Here is a 24435-nt window from a genome sequence, read left to right on the forward strand (position 1 = left end):
TGCTCTCTCTCACTCATTCTCCCTCAAATAAATAAATAAAATCTCTAAAAAAAAAATCGACTTTTCTACTTCTGCACAAACAAAAAGGGGGAAATGCAACTGTCCCTCAGAACAATGTATTACTTAAAATATAGCCCATGGGAAATTCTACTAGTTACCAACCACGTTTAGATATAGCTGCCGCTTCCAGTCAACGGGAGAAGAATTAGGCACAAACAAGTCAGCTGCAAGAGATTGGGAGCAGGGGACAACAGTCGAAAAGGACTGCTGCCAGGAGCAACTCCACAGTCTCACTTTTACTGGATAGAAAACAGTAGCCAACAGAAGGACTGATGAAGGTCAAACGTTAATCCCGTCTTGCAGACAAGAAGGAGGATAAAGTTTATAGTTAATCAAGCACATTCAAAGGACTCATCTAACTAACAACGAGCACTTCTGGGAAGAGAAAGGAGCGATAACGGATATGGGAAGCAGGAGGTTTTCGTTCCACCCTAAGCTGACCGGGCCTTCCCTGGTGCTCGGCTTCCCTGAAGCAGGCGGCTTTCTGCCCTGAGCAAGCCGGGCATCCCCAGCTGCCCAGCTTCTGTGAAGGGGCGACATTCCGCTCTGAGCGAGCCGGGCATCCCCAGCTGCCCAGCTTCACGGTCGTACATCGTCCTTCTCCCCAAAGACCCGTTGTCGTATATGTATTTCTTAAGGCCATATCTAAATGTGCTTGGCAACTAGTAAAATCCTCCAGGGGTTACAGTTTAAGTAACAAATTGTTCCGAGGGGCAGCAGCATCTCCCCCCTTTTGTTTGTGAAGAAGTAGAAAAGTTGATTTTGCAGCTTCTTGATTTTTCAGTCGTTGGAGGGATTTTCGCGTGCTTCTGAGGACTAAGCATGAAACATTACAGCAATAAGAAGAATAATCAATCCACTTATAACACCGAGACCAGTTTGTGTGATCCAAGTAGAAGGGTTTAAGTCGGACAGAATATCATTAATTCTTTGAGTAAAACTCACTCCTGGAACAGATTGTAATGATGAGTGAGTAATACTTAGGATCGTATCTTGAAGTTGTTTAATATCTAAGGTTAGATTATCACCATAGTGGTTAGTAATATGTCGGCGAATTTTGCTCCAAGATACTTCTGATTCATTATAGGCATGGGAGTAACACAGAAAGAAGAAACATTCCAATCACATAAAATATGAAGTCTAAGCTTTATATTCTGAAGATCATCTCCTATATATATCATGGCTGTCTCTAAATCAGAGACATGTTCATCTAATTTTTGATCTATGAACATTTGTTGATTCCAGGCCTTGCTAGCATTCTCGTGCCACTTCTGTACAAATTGTGTAGTTTGTACAGTTTGATGCAAGGCCATTCCTGCAGTGGTAGCTGTAGCAGTAATGGCTATAATTCCTAGAATAGCTGTTATAAGTAACCCAACAAATCTTTTTGTTCTATAAATCCAGTTCTTCAATACTGTTAAAAGTATATGTACGTCTGGAGAACTTTCCCAAACACGGTGGTGTTTCACCGGTAGCCAAATGCCTATTCTTCTTCTAGCTAAAAGAATGATAGAATTGTCTTTATAAACATTCGTATCTACACAGGTGAACATCTTACAGTTTAGATAGTCTATTTCTTTATTACTATGAACAAAAGTCATTTTGCCAATAACAAAAACATAGGGATCTCTAACACAAGCTCTTACCCATTCTTCATCCATGAGGAAAAAAGAAAATGCACAATTATTAGACTGATGAATATAAGAGCCATTCCAAACTCTTACGTGACTTAAAGCATTAGTAACCTTCCATAAATTTTTTTGTCTTTTATGATAATCAACAAAAGGAGATGGCATAGAAAGTCCTTGCCCAAGCCACACCAGATGTGCATCTCCTGAAGCTAAGGTTTGCGGTACAATGGGATCATCAAAAACTTGCCATATTAACTTTTGATGAGGGCAGCAGGGTTCCCTAGTGCAATTGGTGACTGCCATCCCCATAGGGGACCAGTCCCATACAATTCCGTAGGAATCATTAATAAGAATACTGGGGTGAGCTGCTCTACAATCCTTCTATAAAGGGCAAATTCCCTCATCTGACCACATCTGCGCTGGTTTGCATTTGGGAATAGGGGGTGCTGCGTTATAGCTAGGACCCCGATATTTGTAGGCTTGGAATCCTTTAACGGAAAGTAAATGTAACTGAGCTTTAGTCAAGTAATTATTAGTAGGAAGGTCCACCAACCATCTCTGATCACCAGGAACAAGGCAGCTGGAATGACTGCCGATACATATTGGCCTATTTTGATATCCAAAAGTAAGATTAATATTTGTGCCCTGTTTGCCCACAGTTGAAACACTGTCCTTTAAATTTTCCTGTGGTCAGAGCAGCCATTGCTTGAGCTAACAAATCAGCTCTATAGGTCTCTGTTCCTACTCCTTGACATAGCTTAATATAATCTGTCAATGTTCCCTTGCCTTTAAAGGGTGCTAGCAACTTCTTACAATCAGAATTAGCATTCTCATAAGCCAACAGTTGCATAATGGTACCCCCAGCCTCAATATTATTTATCTGTCTTTTGACAGCCTCTTGTAATCTTGCAATAAAATCAGTATAGGGCTCCCTTGGACCCTGTACCACCTTTTGAAAAGAAGAGCACTTATCTCCCTGAGATTCTATTCTCTCCCATGCTCTCAAACAGCAACGCCAGAGCTGCTCAGCAGCTTGATCATTCATTAATATCTGGTCTTGACCCTGGGCCCATGGTCCACGACCCATGAGCTGTTCCATGGAAATAGGAATGTTATGAGCTCTATTATGGGCAGCTGCTATTTCTGCTTGATCTTGCCACCATGTTTTGAACTGCAAGAACTCACTTGGAGATAGAACTGTTCTTGCTAGCAATGACCAATCTGTCGGAATAAGTCGATTGCCTTCTGCGATGCCTTGAATAATTCCCGTTGTAAATGGAGAATTAGCTCCATATTTTTGCACTGCCTGTTTTAGTTCCTTCAACAATTTGAAGGGAAATTGCTCATGCTTGGCCTCATAGACACCATTAGGGTTGTTAGGATCATGTCCTGGAGCGACATGTTCTGTAATAATAACCGGGAAATTAAAATGCAAAGCATCTAGGTCTCCCGCTCACTGTGCTTCAAGGAGGCCTTTCTGAACAGCCGATAGCATGTACTTTCCATCTTTTTCATTTAATGGTGCCCTCTTATAGAACGGCGGAGCCGACGGCAACAGTGACATGGGCACCTTTTGTTCTGTTACTGGAGGAGAAGGAGGAGGAGGTTCCTCCTTTCTATATTCCTTTCTGGTAGCCTTAATAGTTTCTTTCTCCTCCTGGATGGCATGTTCAGGTTCCTCTTTTTTAGTTTCTCCTGAACATTATCGCTCTCCGAATCAGTGGTTTGTAAAGGCTCCAAAACGGAGCGAATGAGGGTCCAAGTAGGCCATATAGTGACTGGAATTTGCTTTCCTTTCATATATGAAAGTTTTAACTCGTGACCTACTTTTTCCCATGTTTGTAAATCTAAAGTCCTAATATAGGGAACCAGGAGCAATGTTCTTTGATTACCTTTAAAAGCTCCAGAAGTTGACCCTCGCTGACTTTTGCTCCTCCCACCTTCAAGAGCCTTCTCAATAAACACACGTAAGGGCTCTCTAGATTACCCATACCCTGCGATAATTGCCCACAACTCACCAGCGGGAAAAAGGAACGGCCATGCAAAACTCACGTTGGGGCTTCTTCTCCTGTTTTATTTCTGATCAGATCAGGTCTGGTCTGGCCCCGGTCCCTGTTCGGGCGCCACTTGCCGCTTCCAGTCGGCGACGAGAGAAGAGTTAGGCACAAACAAGTCAGCTGCAAGAGATTGGGAGCAGGGGACAACAGTCGAAAAGGACTGCTGCCAGGAGCAACTCCACAGTCTCACTTTTATTGGATAGAAAACAGTAGCCAACAGAAGGACTGATGAAGGTCAAACGTTAATCCCGTCTTGCAGACAAGAAGGAGGATAAAGTTTATAGTTAATCAAGCACATTCAAAGGACTCATCTAACTAACAACGAGGACTTCTGGGAAGAGAAAGGAGCGATATCGAAAAAGGGAAGCAGGCGGGATTTCCTTCCACCCTGAGCTGACTGGGGCATTCCTGGTGCTCGGCTTCCCTGAAGCAGGCGGCCTTCTGCCCTGAGCGAGCCAGGCATCCCCAGCTGCCCAGCTTCATGGTCATATATCGTCCTTCTCCCCAAAGACCTGTTGCCAGTATATGTTTTTCTTAAGGCCATCTCTAAATGTGCTTGGCAACTAGTAAAATCCTCCAGGGGTTATAGTTTAAGTAACAAATTGTTCCGAGGGGCAGTAGCATATAGCCTTAAGAAAAACACATACTGGGGCGCCTAGGTGGCTCAGTGGGTTAAAGCCTCTGCTTTCAGCTCAGGTCATGATCCCAGGGTCCTGGGATCGAGCCCCGCATCGGGCTCTCTGCTCCGCAGGGAGCCTGCTTCCCCCTCTCTCTCTGCCTGCCTCTCTGCCTACTTGTGATCTCTGCCTGTGAAATAAATAAATAAAATCTTAAAAAAAGAAAAAAAGAAAAACACATACTGGCAACAGACCTCTGGGGGAGAGGATGATACATGGCCTTGAAGCGGAGCAGCAGGGGATGCCCCGCTAGCTCAAGGCAGAACATGGCCTGCTTCATTTTTTCCATTATCTAGCCCCCCCCCCCCCCCCCAGCACCTGTGGCTAGTTAGGTAAGTCCTTTGAATGTGCTTGTTCAACTATAGACTTTATGCTGCTTGTCCAGACATACTTTGCCTTCCTTCTTGTTTATCTACAAGGCATATGACTAATGTTCGGCCTTCTTCAGCTCTTCTGTTGATTGCTGTTTCTATCCAATAAAAGCTGGACTGAGGAGTTGTTCGGGGCAACAGCCTTTTCTACTGTTGTAGAAACAGTACAGCTGCTCCCTTTCTCTTGCAGCTGACTTGTTTGTGCCACATTCTTCTCCCGTGCACCCTCAGGGAGCAGCATGTGATTATTGCTATTAAGCTGAAATTCCATAAAACTCTAACCTCTCACTCCCCAGATGCGTTAAGAAAGATCAGATGTTGGCCATTGGATAATTTGGACAATAGTGCAAAATCGAGGCGGGGCTCCTTGACAGGTCAGATACAGTTTCTCTATGACTTTTTTTCTCTCCAGTGCCTGGGGGAGTAGCTAACACACAGTAGGTGCTCAGTATATGCTTTCTAATTTGTTTCTTGATTTCGAGGACACTTACGTTATAGCCTGCTATGGGAAATGCAATTTTTGACTAGCAGCTGTGTTGATTGGGTAATTTCCACCTATTAAAGACTGGTCTAAATGCTGTTGAGGTTGTAAAAGCAAGAGAAAGCCAAGCTAGTGCCTTCACGGAGTTTAAAAGCTTAGATGTTTACATAGAATACACTCCAGAGACCACCCTGTAAACCAAATGTAAAATCACATCCCATATAGGAGGCTCTGGGTGGCATATTGTAGGAAAGGCTATAATGAGAGAAGGGAAAAGAAATTCCTTGAGGAGCTTAGAATTTCAATCTGGAAAGGAAAAACGTGGAATAGATTATTGGGTACAAAGTCAGTCATGACTGATTTCATCCATAGCTGAAAAGAAGCAGATTTCAAACTGTAATACCTAGGTTACTGTCTTCATGCTGCCATTACTAATGGCTGAAAACACTTAGGGACTTAGGGAGCACACACTACGTAGCAGTTACTGTCCTGGGTGGTTAATGAGTATCACTGATACTATCACAGATAGCTGCCCTGTGTGGGAAGTGCTGCTCTTAGCTCAATTTTATGGATGAGGAAATTAAGGCCGAAGAAAGCTCCATGGCCCTAAAGGATGCACAGAAGGTAAGCGATAGAATAGGACCTAAAGCCAAGCAGGCTGGCTCCAGAGCCGATATCCTAGATTCAGATCCAAATTTTGGACTGTACTAGTTTTCTGTGGCTGATATGACAAATCATCACAACCTGGCTGGCCTAAAATAACAAAAATAACAGAAGCATCTTCTCTCACACTTGTGGAGAACAGAAGTCTGAAATCCAGGTGCTGGCAGGGCCAGTGTCCCTGTGAAGGTTCTGCGGGGGAGGGGTAAGGTGGGGGTGGGGTGGGGGTAGGGGGTCCTTCATTGCCTCCCCCAGCTCTGGGGGCCCCAGATGCCCCCCGGGTTGTGGTCGCCTTAGAGGCTGCTTTTATTTTTATTTTTAATTTAATTTGTATAATGCTTCATTTTATGTTATTTTTTAATTTTTTTTATTATGTTGTGTTAGTAGAGGCTGCTGTTAGGTCAATGGGCTTGGGTACAGGATGCAGAAAGGGCCACAGAGTCCCCCTGGCTGAAGACAGGCCCGTCAGACTATCTGCAGGCTCTAACTGACCAACGGGCTACTTGCAACCAGGCACAGTTCCCAAGAAAGGGAAGATTCCATATGTCGCCAGACCGCCTCCCCTTCCCCCTTTAAAAACGACCCCCACCCAGTGCCTCGTGACAGCCTCTCCTCTGCTGTCTTGCCCACTGTTCCCTTGTGGTGTATTCCATAAACTTCTATCACCTTTATTCTGCTTCAGGTGGATTCTTGTCACCACCTGCAACCCCAGCGTCCACCCAATCATCACCTCATATTTAGGGGGCCCCCATCCGATCGAGACCCCTGATTTAGTGGTACCCTAGGTACCACAGCCACATCTCCCCAAGGTCTGCTTCTGTCTCTACGTGGCCTTCCCCTCTGCGAGCTGCACTGTGTCCTTCCCTCTCTGTATAAGGACACCGGTCATTCGATTTAGAGCCCACCTGGTGAGTCCAGGATGGTCTCACTTCCAGATCCTTACATCTCCTTTTCAGATAATATGTAAAGTTTTTCCAGCAAGATAAACACAACACCAGGCAAAGTGGGTGCAAGGCAAGATTTACTAAAAACACTCTCCGGGGAAGTTTCAGGGCTCAGGAGAGGGGGAGGCGGGAAAGTTGCCCCAGGAGGAGGTGGGCACCCTCGGGCGAGGTTCCGGATTCTGGAAAGCAGAGTGGCGGAAGTCGCGCTGATGTAGGGAGAAGGGGGCTTTTAAGGGGCCTCCAGGGGAGTTCAGGGGTCTTTTAGCAAGTTTCCCTTATATGGATATTTCGCCTGCTCATGGAGTCCCATTGGTCCACTGGAGCCCGGGGCAGGGGTCTCAGATTCCCGCTTGTCAGGGTCCCATTGGTCCACAGGAGCCCAGGCGGGAGGGTTTTCATATTCCTGCTTGGGTCTTTGTTCTCCTGTCTGAGCTCAGGTTTTGTGGCGGGGACTTTTGCCATCTTAAGTAGCCCTTTCTTTCTGCCAGCCCAACAGAATATATACTACTTTGTGAACAAAATGATAAAGTGCTGCAAGAAGGAAGTCATAGTGGAGATAACTGATTCAGGCTGCACTTCTTGGTAACAAAGGGACCCCAGGAGGATAGAACAAAAGACCAAGACTTATTAATCTCTTACTATGTGCCAGACCCTCTCCTCCATGTGTACAGTTAGGGACTCACCTTGTGAGTAAGGAACTCTTAAAATTCCCATTTTGCACATGAGAAATTGAAGCTTGCCCAATATCATAGCTGAAAAGTATCAGAACTGGGGCCTGAGCTCAGGCCATCTTGTTGTGCAATTTTACCCATGGAAAGTCATGCTGTGCCACATGGGGAAAGGCAGGAGCATTCCCAGGGAGAAGGGCAACCTGTGAAAAGGAAGGTATCCTGTCTATGTGAGGATAGAGCCAGGAAAAGAGAATCATAAAAGCTAGATCCTTGGGTGTGACTCATAGGCAGGAGTGTCTCAGGTCAAGAAAAAATTTTAGAGAGAGGAAAGGCTGCTTTTCCTTTTTGCTATTTTAACATCTCAGTCCTGAAAGCACACTTCTATAATGACATTCTATTGTCAATTTCATTATACCCATTTTACAATTGAGCAAACCGAGATTCAAGATTTAAGTGGTGAAGCTAAAGCCCCATATAAGGGGAGGAGTGAGGAGTTCAAATTTGGGGCTGATTTCAAAACCCACTCTTCACTTGTATGTCCTGGAACAGGGAGACCAGTACTCTAGGGAGAGGAATCCTGAAAGAGGAAGCAGATTTCTATTATGGTCTAGCTCTGGGCAATGGCAGACCGAACAACTGAGGAATTTCTCCTTTAGAATTTACCCCCTCTGCTGGAGAGGTTATTGTTTTTTCCTTCCTTCCTTCCTTCCTTCCTCCCTCCCTTCCTTTTTTATTTTCTTCCATTCCTTCTTCTTGTCTTTTAAAAAGATTTTATTTTTTTGAGAGAGCAAACACGAGCCGGGGGCAGGGGCAGAGAGAGATGGAGAAGCAGACTCCCTGCTGAGCAGGGAGCCCTACTTGGGGCTCTATCCAGGGACTCCAAGATCATGACCCACACTAAAGTCAGATGCTTAACCAAGTGAGCCACCCAGGTGACCGAGGTTGGTTTTTAAGTTTTGCAAATGGCATCAGCTGTCTGCATATATTTTGTCTCCTTTCTGGTAGCACCTGCGGTACTATGGGGGCTTGTGGCTGTTGGTAACTGGTTCCTCAGGGAGTCCCAGGAGATGGAGAGGAGAGGTTGAGCCCAAGACTCCATGCAAAGCGGGGGAGCCTGGTCTGGGGAGCCTCCAGAATTCTGCCAGAAAATTGGGGGCTGCAGGACCAGAGCCACCTAGTGTGGAGGCAGTGGCCATGGGGATAAGAGTTGTGTTGGGGTTTGACTTCTTTCATTCACCACCCTTCTTGCCCCAGGACTGTCTGTGCTGCTGCTCTTGCCATTGGGAGCTGCAGCCCTGAACCCTGGAGGTGAGCCTGGCCAGCTGGCCCCATGAGCGGTGGAGGGCATGCCAGCCTGGGCTCTGTGTTCCTTCACTGCGAAGGGAGAGCCAGGGAGAGGAGGCTTATTCTGTGAATGAACCTCTTCCTCTTTCTCTGGAGATGAGAGAAACTTTCTTCCTCCTCAAATACCTAATGTTCCCTGAATTCTTCCTTTTCAAGAGCAGCTAGCCTTCCCCTCCTCCGCTCTCTGGTTCCCAGCAGGCAGCTGGCATCCTGCATTCCCTGGGGCTTTTGACCACAGTCTCCATCCCAACAGTGTCTGCGGTTGGAGGTGCCCTTCTGACTCCATATCTCTCAGGGCCCCTTCCTGTTGCCGTTATGTTGATTCATATTTCCCTCTGGGGAGATCTTCAGCAATCCCATGATGGGTTGTAAAGGTACAACAGGTACAGGCTTGAGGGTATTGGAGAGGGACCTCCAAGATTGTGGGACATTCAGTCCTCAGTCCTGGGAGCAGCACAGAAGCACTTTGTCAAGAGAATATGGGCCAGAGGAAAAGTGGTGGGGAGGGGGCAGTGCTGGCATGTTGCCAGGGGGATGCAGCGTGAATATCTCTGGCTTGTAACTAGAGGGCTTGTAACTTCTGTCCCTCCCTCCCTCTTTCTCTCCCCTAACCCCCTTCTCTCCACACTCAGAGAAAAGATTGTGTGGGGACACAGGAAGAAAGGTGGCCATCTACAAGCCAAGAGAGAGCTCTCACCAGAAACCAACCCTGCCATCTCCTTGGCCTTAGAACGCAGCCTCCAGAAACAGTTTGAGAAAACAAATTTCTGTGGTTTAAACCTTCTCATTAATAACCTATTATTATGCAGCACTCACAGACTGATACACATGAAAATGGAGAAAACAAAGAAAATGTAAAGACTGCAAACAAAGGAAATTACCATAATTCTATCACAGACACTAGTGAAATATTTGGAGGTAATTTTTCCTCATCTTTTAAAACATATAAATAATATTTTCTTTTATCAATGAATGTGAATGTCACTGTGTTGAGTATTGCACGAACAATGAATCTTGGAACACTGAAAAAATAAAATAAGATTAAAAAAAAAATACCTTCCAGGGTTTGGGGATGTTGGGGTTGCATGAGGGAGAGCTTGTGGTGATGGGATCTTTATCTGCTTTATTGCAGTGACAGTTACAGGAATCCACATGTGCGATAAAATGTCACAGAACTGTACATGTGTTGTGCTGATGTCAGTTTCTTGGTTTGCATATTTTATTATTACATAAAAATACATAAATACATAAAATGTATCTTTTGCAGGAAGCCAGGGAAGGGTCCTCTAGGTATTGTTTTTGAGACTTACTGTCAATCTCTGTTTATTTCAAAATAAAACTTTAGAAATAAAGAAGTCTTTGAATAGATAACCTAGATAAAAAACGATCTGTTCAGTCTGAACCATAGATCTCTAGGGACCAAAACACTAGTGGAATTATCTTCATAGAAAATTGTTTGTGAGGTCTTCCTATATCAAAAAGGTAGAAACCATTAAGGAGGCTTTCCCAGAAATACTAGAAAGGCTGAGGAAATACTTAAAAAGAGAAGTGTGAGTTTCAGAGATGTTCATGATAGGGAAACACAGGGCAAGGAAGCATCCAGACTAGCAGTTTACCAAGTAGCTCATCTAGATAAGTAAAAAGGAAGTCTTTTCAGCACACCCAGACCAAGACCAGATGGTATCCTCCATGGCTGGGCTCACTGGTGTCTGCACCATGAGGAACGGGCATCTATGGTTGCTGCCAGGTAGGCAGAATTACAACAATGGTGATAGGACAATTAAAGCTACGCAGAAACTATCCAGTTTGAGAATTATCTCTGCTCTTTGCTTTATTTCTAGCTTTTGCTCTATTTCTTCTTCTTTTTTTCACTCTGTAAGGATAAACAAGGAAAAAGTTTTAATGCTATTAATTATATTAAATTCTCAAAGAAGAAAGTAGGTGGAACTTACTTCTAGGGCAATTTTTAGAACTTATCAGAGCTTTCTCATTTTCTGGCCTATATGAGACCTCGTTCTCCAGAGAAACAGAACCAAGTTTTGGCATATTACATATTTGTATAAAGATGTGTATATGTGTATGTGTATGCGTGTGGGTATAGACAGATGAGAAAAATGTATTAGTTTAAGAAATTGTTTTATGAGATTGTTGAAGTTAGAAATTCCAAAATCTGTAGGGCAGGCTGGAACCCCATGGATGTTTCCAAGGACACTGATGTTGATCTTAAGTCTGAAGTCAGTCAGAAGCAGAATTCTCTTTCTTGGAGGAGGTCAGTCTTTTTAGCGCTTAAGGTCTTCAACTGATTAGACGAGGCCCACCCAGAGTGTCTGCTTTACTGAGTCTACTGATTTCACTGTTAATCTCATTTAAATAACCACCTTCACAGCAGCATCATGCTTCCCATGAGTGGAATGACAGACTCTGACAGGTGATCAGGTGGTTGCCTGTAGGACAGATTCCTTCACACCTGCAGTGGTTTCCATACCATGAAGCATGTTCAGTGACTCATCAGTCAGGACCAGATTAAGAGATAAAGGGAAAGGCTGTGCCCCCAGGACACTGTAGGACAGCCAGGAGCTCACTTTGAAGGAACCAGAGAAGCCATGGTTGCTGCACCTGGAGAAGCCACTTAACCAGGAGATGGTGGCTCCAACTGCTAGTGTGATAGTTCCTACCCCTCACCTGTCATCAGCTCCCTGTCTTGAGATGCTAGGGCTCCCTACCCATCCAGTACGACTGTGAGCTGGTACTCAGACTTGGAGTTGGCTGACTCCCAAACCCATGTTCTTCTTGTGTGCCCCAAAATATGTGGGTTAAACAGGGGGAAGTCATCCTGGAAGAGAAATCCTCAAGGTAGATTTCTGCCATTGCCAGAGAAAATAGGACCTGGCTATGGGCAGAGTACACCAACCTGTGGACTTTGTACTTCAAGATTTACTCTCTCCATGGTACTTGGGTGACCCAGCCAGTTAAGCATCTGCCTTCAGCTCAGATCGTGGTCCCTGGGTCCTGGGATTGAGCCGTGTCAGGCTCCCTGCTATGTGGGGAGTTTGCTTTTCCCTCTCTCTCTGCCCCTCCCCCAGCTTGTGCTCTCTCTACTCTCTCTAAAATAAATAAATATTTACTAGCAAAGTATTTAACCCCTCCATTGGGAGAGGCTGGAATTTCTGTGTTGTGTCCCTGACATCGCCTCTGTATATTCTGTGCCCTTACCTGTAGTTCTGAGGCTGCATGATGGTGCCTGTTAGTGACTGACTCCTCAGGGAGTCTGAGGAGAGGGAGGGTAGAAGACTGGTTCTCAAATCTTCATGAATCACTAGAGCCTTGGGAGGGCCATGGGCTACAGAATCAGAGCCACTTTCTAGGATGAAATGGCCCTGAGGACAAGGGTTGAAACTGGAGCTCCATCATGTTTCTTTGTCATCTCTCTGTTTTTTTCTGCTCCAGGACTCTTGATGCTGCTGCTGTTGCCATTGAGAGCTGCAGCCCAGAAGACTAGTGGTGAGTCTGCCCAGCCAACCCAACTGGTGACAGAAGCTGGGGAGTGCATGAAAGGGTCTGGGTCCTCAAATGAACAAGGGGAAAAAGGCGGGCATATCTTCAGGTGAGGTTCTGGTCTTCTGGAGATAACAGAGACTATTTCTACATCCCCAAATGTCCAGAATTTTCTGTCCATTCCTCTTTCAATGGCAGCCATCCCTCTCCTTCCTCCAACTCACCTCCCTCCCCCAGCTGGCTGCTGACTCCATCCATTTCTTGACTCGTCCTTCTGACTATGGTCTCTGTCCCCACAACATCTGCCTCTACAGATTGTGCTCGCTGGTGCCCTCCAAACTCCACATGTGCCAATGCCACTGCCTGTCGCTGCTCTCCAGGATTCAATTCTTCATCTGGGGTGATCTTCACCAGCTTGTTGGAGATCTGTGAAGGTACAGGGGCTTGGGATGGTGGTGGGGCATGGAGCTGGGTGTGGGGGGAGAAGTGTTCTCTCTGTGCCTCAGTTTGCTTGTCTGTAAATTGCAGACAATCATTGTACCTACCCCCCATGGATGGAGTAAGATTTAAAATTCATGTGTGTGAAGAACAGGTGAAGACTAGTACAGACCAGACTGTCAAACACAAGCTATTTATCATGGTTACTGCTATTATTACTGTGATTATTCTCATAGCACAAGGAAAGGAAGAAGTGGAAGAAACAGGAGAGAACAATCAACCAGTGCCTGGAAGATTAGACTTCATCTAGTAGGAGCTTACTGGGAATAGTTATTCCTGATACCTTTGAAAAGTTAAGAAAAAAAATACCCTAAATTTTCCCGGTAGTTTGTATAGTGGACTTATGGGTGATTTTATTTTCATTTTTTTACATTTTCTTTCTCTTCTAAGTATCTATGTTCCATTTAACATTTGGGGGAAAGTAAATTTTTAAAAAATCTTATTTTATTTAAATTCAATTAATTAACATATGTTGCATTATTAGTTTCAGAAGTAGAGTTCAGTGATTCATCAATTATATATAACATCCAGTGCTCATTACATCACATACCCTCCTTAATACCCATCATGCATTTACCCCATACCCACCCTCTCTCCTCCAGCAACCCTCAGTTTGTTTCTTATGATAAAGGGTCTCTTATGATTTGTCTCTCTGATTTTATCTTGTTTTTTCTCTCCCTTCTCCTCTCCTCCTCTGTTGTTTTCTTAACTTCCATATTTGAGTGAAATCATATGATAATTATCTTTCTCTGATTTTATTTTGCTTATTTTGTTTATCATAATGCCCTCTAGTTCCATCCATGTTGTTGCAAATGACAAGATTAAATTTTTTTTAGATATATCTATCATCTATCTATCTCACATCTTTTATTATCCATTCATCTGTCAATGGACATCTGGGCTCTTTCCTTATCTTGGCTATGGGAGACACTTCTGCTATAAACATTGGGGTGCACATGCCCTTTCAGATGACTACATTCGTATCTTTGGGGTAGACCTAGCAGTACAATTGCTGGGTTGTAGGGTAGCTCTATTTTCAACTTTTTGAGGAACCTCCATACTATAGCAGCTTGCATTCCCACCAACAGTATAAGAGAGTTCCTCTTTCTCAGCATCCTTACCAACACTTGTCTTTTCCTGAGTTGTTAACTGTAGCCATTTTGATGGGTGTGAGGTGGTATCTCATTATGGTTTTGATTTGTATTTCCCCGATGCTGAGTCATGTTGAGCATTTTGTTATATGTCTGTTGGCCATTTGTCTTCATTGGAGAAATATCTGTTCATGACTTCTGCCCATTTCTTGACTGGATTATTTGTTTTTTTGGGTGTGGAGTTTGATAAGTTGTTTATAGATTTTGGGCACTAACCCTTTATCTGATAAGACATTTGCAAATATCTTTTTTAAAATTTTTAAATTTTTTTTATGTAACAGTGTAACAGTATTCATTATTTTTGCACCACACCCAGTGCTCCATGCAATCCGTGCCCTCTCCAATACCAACCACCTGGTTCCCCCAGCCTCCTACCCTCCACCCCTTGAAAACCCTCAGATTGTTTTTCAGAGTCCATAGTCTCTCATGGTTCACCTCCCCTTCCAATTTCCCTCAACTCCTTTCTCTTCTCCATCTCCCCATGTCCTCCATGATATTTGTTATGATGCACAAATAAGTGAAACCATATGATAATGGACTCTCTCTGCTTGACTTATTTCACTCAGCATAATTTCTTCCAGTCCCGTCCATGTTGCTACAAAAGTTGGGTATTCATCCTTTCTGATGGAGGCATAATACTCCATAGTGTATATGGGCCACATCTTCCTTATCCAAATATCTTCTCCCATTTTGTCACTTGTCTTTTGGTTTTGTGGACTGTTTCCTTTGCTCTGCAAAAGCTTTTTATCTTGATGAAATCCTAATAATTCATTTTTGCCTTTGTTTTCCCCACCTTCGGTGAAGTGTCTAGAAAAAGTTGTGGCAGATGTCAAAATGTTGTTGCCTGTGTTCTCCTCTAGGATTTTTTTTTTTTTTTTTTTTTTTTTTTTTTAAAGATTTTTTTTTTATTTTTTTTTATTTTTTTTTTTTTAAAGATTTTATTTATTTATCAGAGAGAGAGCGAGCGAGAGCGAGCACAGGCAGACAGAGTGGAAGGCAAAGTTAGAGGGAGAAGCAGGCTCCCTGCGGAGCAAGGAGCCCGATGTGGGACTCGATCCCAGGACGCTGGGATCATGACCTGAGCCGAAGGCAGCTGCTTAACCAACTGAGCCACCCAGGCGTCCCCTCCTCTAGGATTTTGATGGGTTCCTATCTCACATTATGTCTTTCATCCATTTTGTGTGTAGTGTCAGAAAGTGGTCCAGTTTCATTCTTCTGAATGTGGCCGTCCAATTTTCCCAACACCACTTGTTGAAGAGACTGTCTTTTTCCCATTGAATATTCTTTACTGCTTTGTCCCATTTCTGGGTTCTTTACTTTGTTCCATTGTTCTATGTGTCTGTTTTTGTGCCAGTACTATGGTGTCTTGATGATTACAGCTTTGTAGTATAACCTGAGGTCAGACATTTTGATGCCTCCAGTTTTGGTTCCCTTTTCAACATTTCTTTGGCTATTCAGGGACTTCTGGTTCAATATAAATTGTTTGTTTGTTACAGCTCTGTGAAAAATGTTGATAGTATTTTGATAGGGATTGTATTGAGTGTGTAGTTTGCTGTAGGTAGCATATACATTTAAACAATATTTTTCTTCCAATCTATGAGCATGGAATGTTTTTGCACTTTTTAATGTCTTCCTCAATTTCTTTCATAAGTGGTCTGTAGTTTTCAGAGTACAGATACTTTGCCTCTTTGGTTAGGTTTATTACTAGGTATCTTATAGTTTTTGGTGCAACTGTAAATGGGATGGATTCCTTAATTTCTCTCTTCTTTCTCACTGTTAGTGTATAGAATTTCAAGTGATTTCTCTGTATTGATTTTATATCCTGCCACTTGGCTGAATTGCTGTATGAGTTCTAGTAATTTGGGGGTGGAGTCTTTTGGGTTTTTCACATAAAGTATCATGTTATCTGTGAAAAAAGAGTTTGACTTCTTTGCCAATTTGGATGCCTTTTATTTCTTTTTGTTCTCTGAGTGACTGCTGAGGCTAGCACTTCATGTACTATGTTGGACAGCTGTAGTGAGAGTGGGAATCCTTGTCATGTTCCTGACCTTAAGGGAAAAGCTCTCAGTTTTTCCTTGTTGAGAATGATATTTGCTATGGGCTTTTCATATATTGCTTTTATGATATTGAGGTATGTTTCCTCTATCCCTATACCATGGAGAGTTTTAATCAGGAAAGGATCTTGTACTTTGTCAAATGCTTTTACTGCAATCATTGAGAGGAGCATATGATTCTTCTCTTTTCTTTTATTAATCTGGTGTATCACACATTGACTGATAGATGCATATTGAACCACACTTCAGTTGAGGAATAAATCCCATTGGTTGTGGTGAATAATCCTTTAATGTACTGTTGGATCTTATTGGTCAGTAGATTGGGGGGAATTTCTTTTGGGGGGGAGAATATATATATTTTTAATTAACATATAATGTATTATTTGCCCCAGGGGTATATGTCTGTGAATCATTAGGTTTACACATTTTATAGCACTCACCATAGCACATACTCTCCCCAATGTCTATAACCCAGCCACCCTATCCCTACCCCTTCCTCAACCTCCCAGCAATCCCCAGTTTGTTTCATGAGATTAAGAGTCTCTTATTATTTTTTTCCCTCTGTACCCCGTAGGACCCCCCTCCCTGCCTCTCAAATTTCTCACATCAGAGAGATCAGATAATTGTCTTTCCCTGATTTACTTATTTGCTTAGCATGATACCCTCTACATCATTGATACCTTTCCAGGATACCCTTGGTATCATGGCATGATCCATTTTGAGGTATCAAGGAATGATACTCTTCCATCATTTCAAATGGCAAGATTTTATTTCTTTTCATGGCTGCATAGTATTCCATTGTATATATATTTATACCACATCTTCTTTACCCATTCATATGTTGATGGACATCTAGATTCTTTTAATAGTTTGGCTATTGTGGACATTGCTGCTATAAGCATTCGGGTGCATCACTATATTTGGATCACTATATTTTTATCTTTAGGGCAAATACCCAGTAGTGTGGTTGCTGGATCATAGGGTAGCTCTACTTCCAACTTTTTGAGGAACTTCCATACTGTTTTCAGAGTGGCTGCACCAGCTTGTATTCCCACCAACAGCATAGGAGGGTTCTTGGGGAGAATTTTGTATCCATGTTTATTAGGGACGTTGGTCTGCAATTCTCCTTTTTTGGTGGGGTCTTTTTCTTGTTTGGGATCAAGGTAATGCTAGCTTCATTAAAAGAATTTAGAAATTTTCCTTCCATTTCAACTTTTTGAAACAGCTTTAGAAGATAGGTATTATTTCTTCTTTAAATCTTTGGTAGAATTCCCAAAGAAAGCTACCAGCCCTGGAGTGTTGTTCTTTGGGACATTTTTTGATTACTGTTTCAATTTCCTTGCTGGGTCTGTTCAGGTTTTCTATTTTCTTCCTGTTTCAGTTCTGGTAGTTTTTATGTTTCTAGGAATGCATCAATTTCTTCCAGTTTACTTAATTTGTTGGCATATAGTTGCAGATAATATGTTATTATAATTGTATTTCTTTGGTGTTGGTTGGATCAATCCTCTTTCAGTAATGATTTTATTAATTTGGGTCTTTTCTCCTTTATTTTCCAATAGTCTAGGTATTCAAGTTTTTTAGTCTTATTAATTTTTTCAGGACTTTATCAATCATTAATTCTTTCAAAGAACTAGTTCCTAGATTTGTTCATCTGTTCTACTGTACTTTCGGTTTCTATTTCATTCAGTTCTGCTCTAATCTTTATTAATTTTCTTCTCCTGCTAGGTTTAGGCTTTACTTGATACTTTTTATTCAGCTCTTTTAGGTGTAAGTTTAGGTTGTGTGTTTGAGCCTTTTCTTGTTTCTTTTTCTTTTTTTTATTTAATTTTTTCAATTTATTTATTTTCAGAAAAACAGTATTCATTATTTTTTCACTACACCCAGTGCTCCATGCAATCTGTGCCCTCTATAATACCCACCACCTGGTACCCCACCCTCCCACACCCCCACCACTTCAAACCCCTCAGAATGTTTTTCAGAGTCCATAGTTTCTTATGATTCACCTCCCCTTACAATTTACCCCAACTCCCTTCTCCTCTCTAACACCCCTTGACCTCCATGATATTTGTTATGCTCCACAAATAAGTGAAACCATATGATACTTGATTCTCTCTGCTTGACTTATTTCACTCAGCATAATCTCTTCCAGTTCCGTCCATGTTGCTACAAAAGTTGGGCATTCATCCTTTCTGATGGAGGCACAATACTCCATAGTGTATATGGACCACATCTTCCTTACCCATTTGTCCGTTGAAGGGCATCTTGGTTCTTTCCACAGCTTGGCAACCGTGGCCATTGGTGCTATGAACATTGAGGTACAGATGGCCCTTCTTTTCACGAAATCTTTATCTTTGGGGTAAATACCCAGGAGCGCAATGGCAGGGTCATAGGGAAGCTCTATTTTTAACTTCTTGAGGAATCTCCACACTGTTCTCCAAAGAGGCTGCACCAACTTGCATTCCCACCAACAGTGGAAGAGGGTTCCCCTTTCTCCACATCTTCTTTTTCTTTTTTTTAAAGTTTTTATTTATTTATTTATTTAAAAATTAACAGTATTCATTATTTTTGCACCACACCCAGTGCTCCATGCAATCCGTGCCCTCTATAATACCCACCACCTGGTTCCCCGACCTCCCACACCCCTGCCACTTCAAAACCCTCAGATTGTTTTTCGGAGTCCATAGTCTTTCATGGTTCACCTCCCCTTCCAATTTCCAACTCCTTTCTCCTCTCTAACTCCCCATGTCCTCCATGCTATTTGTTATGCTCCACAAATAAGTGAAACCATATGATACTTGATTCTTTCTGCTTGACTTATTTCACTCAGCATAATCTCTTCCAGTTCCGTCCAAGTTGCTACAAAAGTTGGGTATTCGTCCTTTCTGATGGAGGCATAATAAATACTCCAGAGTGTATATGGACCACATCTTCCTTACCCATTCGTCCGTTGAAGGGCATCTTGGTTCTTTCCACAGTTTGGCAACTGTGGCCATTGGTGCTATGAACATTGAGGTATAGATGGCCCTTCTTTTCACGACATCTGTATCTTTGGGGTAAATACCCAGGAGCGCAATGGCAGGGTCATAGGGAAGCTCTATTTTTAACTTCTTGAGAAATCTCCACACTGTTCTCCAAAGAGGCTGCACCAACTTGCATTCCCACCAACAGTGGAAGAGGGTTCCCCTTTCTCCACATCCCCTCCTACACATGTTGTTTCCTGTTTTGTTAATTTTGGCCATTCTAATTGGTGTAAGGTGATATCTCAATGTGGTTTTAATTTGAATCTCCCTGAGGGCTAGTGATGATGAACATATTTTCATGTGTCTGATAGCCATTTGTATGTCTTCATTGGAGAAGTGTCTGTTCTGCACAGCAAAGGAAACAGTAAAAAAAAAAAAAAAGCAAAGAGGCAACCCACGGAATGGGAGAAGATATTTGCAAATGACAGAACAGACACTTCTCCTTTTCTTGTTTCTTGAGAAAGTTGTGTAGTGCTGTGTACTTCCCTCTTAAGACCACCTTTGCAGCATCCTAAAGTTCTTGAAGAGTTATGTTTTCATTTTCATTTGCTTTCATGTATTTTTAAAATTCTTCTTTAATTTCCTAGTTGAACTATTCATTTTTTAGTAGGATGCTCTTTAATTCCATGTATCTGTGTTTCTTCCAAATTTCCTCTTGTGATTGAATTAAGTTTTAAAGCATTATGATCTGAAGATTGGCAGGGAATAATCCTAATTGTTGTTGGTTGGACATGATTCTTTTTTTCCTTTTTTTAAAAAAAGATTTTACTTATTTATTTGACAGATAGAGACTACAAGTAGGCAGAGAGGCAGGCAGAGAGAGACAGGAGGAAGCAGGCTCCCTGCTGAGCAGAGAGCCCAATGTGGGGCTTGATCCCTGGACCCTGGGATCATGACCTGAGCTGAAAGCAGAGGCTTTAACCCACTGACCCATCCAGGCACCCCAGTTGGACATGATTCTTGACCCAGTGTGTGATCTATCCTGGAGAATGTTCCATATGCACCTGAGAAGAATGAGAATGCTGTTGATTAAGGATGGAATGCTCTGTAAATGTTTGTGAAGTCCATCTGGTCCAGTGTGTCACTCAAAGCTTTTGTTTTCTTGTTGATCTTCTGCTTAGATAATCTATCCATTGCTTTGAATGGAGTGTTAAATTCCCTTACTATTCTTGTATTATTATCAATGTATTTGTATAGCTTTTTATTTGTTAGTTTATAAAATTGGCTACTCCCAAGTTAGGGGGATAAATATTTTAAATTGTTATATCTTCTTGTTGGATAGACCCTTTAATTATGATATAAAGTTATTCTTCATATCTAATTACAGTCTTTGGTTTAAAATCTAGTCTTTATGATATAAAGTTTGCTACCATAGCTTTCTTTTGATGTCCATTAGCATGATAAATAGTTTTCCACCTCCTCAACTTTCAATCTGGAAGAGTCTTTGGGTCTAAAATGAGCCTCCTGTAGACAGACTTATGGGTAAGCCTTGCTTTTTTAGCTTATCTGATACCCTGTGTCTTTTGACTGGGGATTTTAGCCCATTTACATTCAGAGTAATTACTGAAAGATATGAATTTAGTGCCATTGTATTACCTGTAAAGTCCCTTTTTCTGTGTATTGTCTCTGTTCTATTCTGGTCTTTGTTACTTTTGGGCTTTCTCTTCACTTGAAAGATCCCCTTTAATACTTCTTGCAGGGCTGGTTTAGTGATCAAAAAAAAATATTTTTTTTCTAGGTTTCTGTTTGTCCTGGAAGCACTTTATCTCTCCTTCTATTCTGAATGACAGCCTTGCTGGATAAAGCCTTGGTGCGTATTTTTCTCATTTAGCACCCTGAACATATCATGTCAGTCTTTTCTGGCCTGCCAGCGCTCTGTGGATAGGTCTGCTGCCAGCTTTAAGTTTCTACTCTTATAAGTTCAGGACCTTTTGCCCAAGGTGCTTTCAGGAATTTCTCTTTGTCTCTGAAATTTGCCAGCTTCAATATTATATGTCAAGTTATTGACCTATTTTTATTGATCTTGAATCCTCCTGGACTTGAATGCCTGTTTTTTTCCCCAGAATAAGGAAGTTCTCAGCTGTAATTTGTTCAAATAACTTTCCACTCCTCCATTTCTCTTCCTCTGGGACACCAATTATTCTAACATTGTTTAGCTTTATTGCATCACTGATGTCTGGAATCCTCTCCTTGTGATCCAGGAGTTGTTTATCTCTCTTTTTCTCAGTTTCTTTATTCTCCATAATTTAATCTTCTATAACATTGATTCTCTCTTCTGCTCATTTATTCTGCAGTCAGAGCATCCATCATTGATTGCATCTCATTAATAGCCTTTTTTATTTCAGCTTGATTAGATTTTAGTTCCTTTATTTCTCCAGAACCCTTTCTCTAATGTCTTCTGTGCTTTTTTCAAGCCCAGCTAGTGTCTTTATAATCATTATTTTAGATTGTAGTTCCTACATTTTTTTATATCCATATTCATTAAGTCCCTGGTAGTGACTACTGCCTTTGTTATTTTTTTTGTGGTGAGTTCTTCTGTCTTGTCATTCCTGCAAAAAGTGGTCTTTTTTTATTTGTAGACTTGCAGCAATTCTTTTTTAAAATCTCTGGCTCATTTGCAGGTGTTCAGAATAATTTGATAGCTATGTAGCTGAATTCTAGGCAAAATGAGGGTCCCCTATTCCTCCACCATCTTCCTCTTCTTGGGAGGAAAGTAAATTTTATCATAAAAAAAAAGGTGTTGTGACTCCCGCCCAGCCCTTCTATGCCCAAGAGGTATCCCTAACAGATTCCTCTGCATTTGTGTCTCATGGATAATCATGGCTGGGTGAGCATGGCAAGGAGCCCTGCTGATGGAAACCAGCTCCTTCCTGGGAGCACGTCTGTCAGGTGGAGAATTACTCATTGTCATGTTTTCCCCTCCCACACGCCTCATTCCTGTTTGTGCCCCACTCTACTCCACTCCATGCAACAACCATGAAGGCTGATGTCCAGCCATTGCTACCATCTAAGAAGAGAGGAGGACAGTCCCATTGCCAGATGGGAGTGAACATGAATGTGTTAAGTATGTGTCTTCCCACATCCTGTCATGTTCTGGTGCTGACATCCACATCCTGGGTCTGTGGTCTTAGAAGGGAGGTCCACAGTTTAGGGCAGAAAACTGATCTGGGGGAGACCATTTGCTTGCCCTGACTCAGCATGATACCATGAGTCCTTTTAGGCTCTAAAAGTCTTTTTGCCCCAATTGGAAGGTACAGGACCAAATATTCTGTCCTTGCATTTTGATGCGTTCTTGTCTTGCTTGTTCTTATTAAACTGTTATTTATAAACCAGTGATGTGTGGCTTCTGTTGTGTGGGTCCCTGAGCTACTCAAAGAGGACCTGGCTCAAGGCAATCTTTTCTCTCAGGTTTAGACAGGAGGAGATAGGAGGCCAGAAAACACCCCCAGTGACTCCACCATGAGAAACTGCATTTTACTTCCTCATTTCATATCTCCAATGGCTTTGATAAGAGGAAATTCTTCCAGGGCTGGAGGTAGCAAGATTCCTCCAAAGAAATCCTGGAGTATCTTTTTTTCTTTCTTTTCTAAGGTTTTACTTATTTATTTATTTGTTAGAGTGAGAGTGAGAGACTGCACACGAGTGGGAGGGGGAGGGGCAGTGCCAGAGGGAGAAGTAGACTCCCCACTGAGCAGGGAGCCTAATGCGGGGGTTGATCCTAGAACCCTTGGATCATGACCCGAGTTGAATGGAGACAGTTAACTGATTGGGACACCCAAGTGCCCATCTTGAAAATGCCTGACACTGGAGCTGGGGGAGTGCTTGATGAAGCCTGTGGGGTGTACCGAGGTCACCATGAGTAATGAGAGATGGAAGCTATCAATGGCAGGGGCCTGGCCACCTGGATTTATCCTCAAGTGGGAAAGAGTGCTACCTTGGACAGACTCTAGCCATGACTCCCTTCACGACTCAGTATCAAGAGTAACCTTCAGGGGCACCTGGGTGGCTCAGTGGGTTAAACCTTCTGCCTTCGACTCAGGTCATGATCCCAGGGTCCTGGGATTGAGCCCTGCATCAGCTCTCTGCTCGGTGGAGAGCCTGCTTCCCTCTCTCTTTCTGCCTGCCTCTCTGCCTATTGTGATCTCTCTGTGTCAAAAAAAAAAAAAAAAAAAAAAGTAGCCTTCAGTGCCAGTCACCCTGACTGGAGCCCACCACCTATTCCCCAATAGTGCAAACAGAAACTCAGTACCTCACAAGACCTGCAGAAGGGGATGAAGACCTCCTTCCAGACCCCATGGTGGCACAGCAAAGTGTCTGGGTCTAGGTCCCATCAGGCCCATCTAGAGAGCAGAGATGAGCAGAGCAGTGAACAGGTGTTTGGAATAGCAGCTTCCAGCTCATCCAGAAAACTATGAGCTGAGTTCTGTCCAGTCTCTATGGCGAGTAGTGCTTGAGGCCAGGGCCTCTGCCCTATGGAAACTCACAATTTGTTGAGGTGACCCTTTGTTCTGTTGTGTTCCAGATATCAACGAGTGTGGACCACTGTCAGCCGTGTCCTGTGGAAAATTTGCAGACTGCCAGAACACAGAGGGGAGCTACTACTGCACATGCATTCCAGGATACGAGCTTGCTTCTGGGGCAAGAATGTTCAAAAATGAGAGTGAGAACACATGTCAAGGTAAGAATTGAGTTCTGTCTTCCATCTTCTCCTACATGAGGTTTGGGGTCACTCAGCTCACTTTCTCCAGGCACCAGAGAACATCCTAGTATCCTGTCCCTTTTCAAAACTCAAGGCTCAGAACCCTATCCCAGAGGGTCACTTCTGTAATTCTGAAATGTCCTCCTTGTCTATCTGGGATCTTTTGTTCATAAAACAAAAAGAGAGATGGCATCAAGATACTTCAGAAGCTGAGAGCATGTGTGTTCTAACACAATATCTATCTTCTTCACCATAATCAATGACTGCCATGAAGAGATCTGCCCCCACTGGAGCCCACATGTGTTTGGCCCCCACTGGGAGCCCTCTCAAAGCCCTGGGCCCTGAGGGATCCAGTAACCCTATCCAGAGACATGGGAGGAAGGAGATTTAAGGGTGGGTTCATCTTCCCCAGCTGGCCTTGCCAACAACTCCACCTAGAGAAGACACCTCCTAGCACCTTGATTTGGGTTTTTGTCTGCTCTACCACTATGTACTTCCCCATGCAAGGCTCTGCCTGACTCTCCCCAGTAACTTCCATTCAACATCCTGTGACAAATTGGTGACCAGGATCTGGGAGGCTGTTGTGTTGGTGGTGGGAAGAGTGATGTGGACTATCCCCACA

At 42.9% G+C, this 24435-nt stretch overlaps 1 protein-coding gene and 1 long non-coding RNA gene across 6 annotated transcripts in view; one reads left to right on the plus strand and one right to left on the minus strand.

Annotated features, from left to right (window-relative positions):
• Positions 1 to 4068, minus strand: part of LOC132011091 (uncharacterized) — a 40465-nt gene extending 36397 nt beyond the window's left edge. For both annotated transcript variants that reach the window (XR_009402329.1, XR_009402328.1), the window contains exon 1: positions 3710 to 4068. This is a non-coding gene — a long non-coding RNA (uncharacterized LOC132011091). The remainder of the gene's footprint in view (positions 1 to 3709) is intronic.
• A 6505-nt stretch (positions 4069 to 10573) lies between these two features.
• LOC132011078 (adhesion G protein-coupled receptor E2-like) overlaps positions 10574 to 24435 on the plus strand; it is a 49495-nt gene continuing 35633 nt past the window's right edge. For all 4 annotated transcript variants that reach the window (XM_059389222.1, XM_059389223.1, XM_059389224.1 and 1 more), the window contains exons 1-4: positions 10574 to 10643; positions 12344 to 12397; positions 12706 to 12825; positions 23637 to 23792. In XM_059389222.1, coding sequence (XP_059245205.1) covers positions 10574 to 10643; positions 12344 to 12397; positions 12706 to 12825; positions 23637 to 23792 — 400 coding nt within the window. The remainder of the gene's footprint in view (positions 10644 to 12343; positions 12398 to 12705; positions 12826 to 23636; positions 23793 to 24435) is intronic.

The sequence above is a fragment of the Mustela nigripes genome, chromosome 2 (genome assembly GCF_022355385.1).
Source record: "Mustela nigripes isolate SB6536 chromosome 2, MUSNIG.SB6536, whole genome shotgun sequence".
NCBI lineage: Eukaryota > Metazoa > Chordata > Mammalia > Carnivora > Mustelidae > Mustela > Mustela nigripes.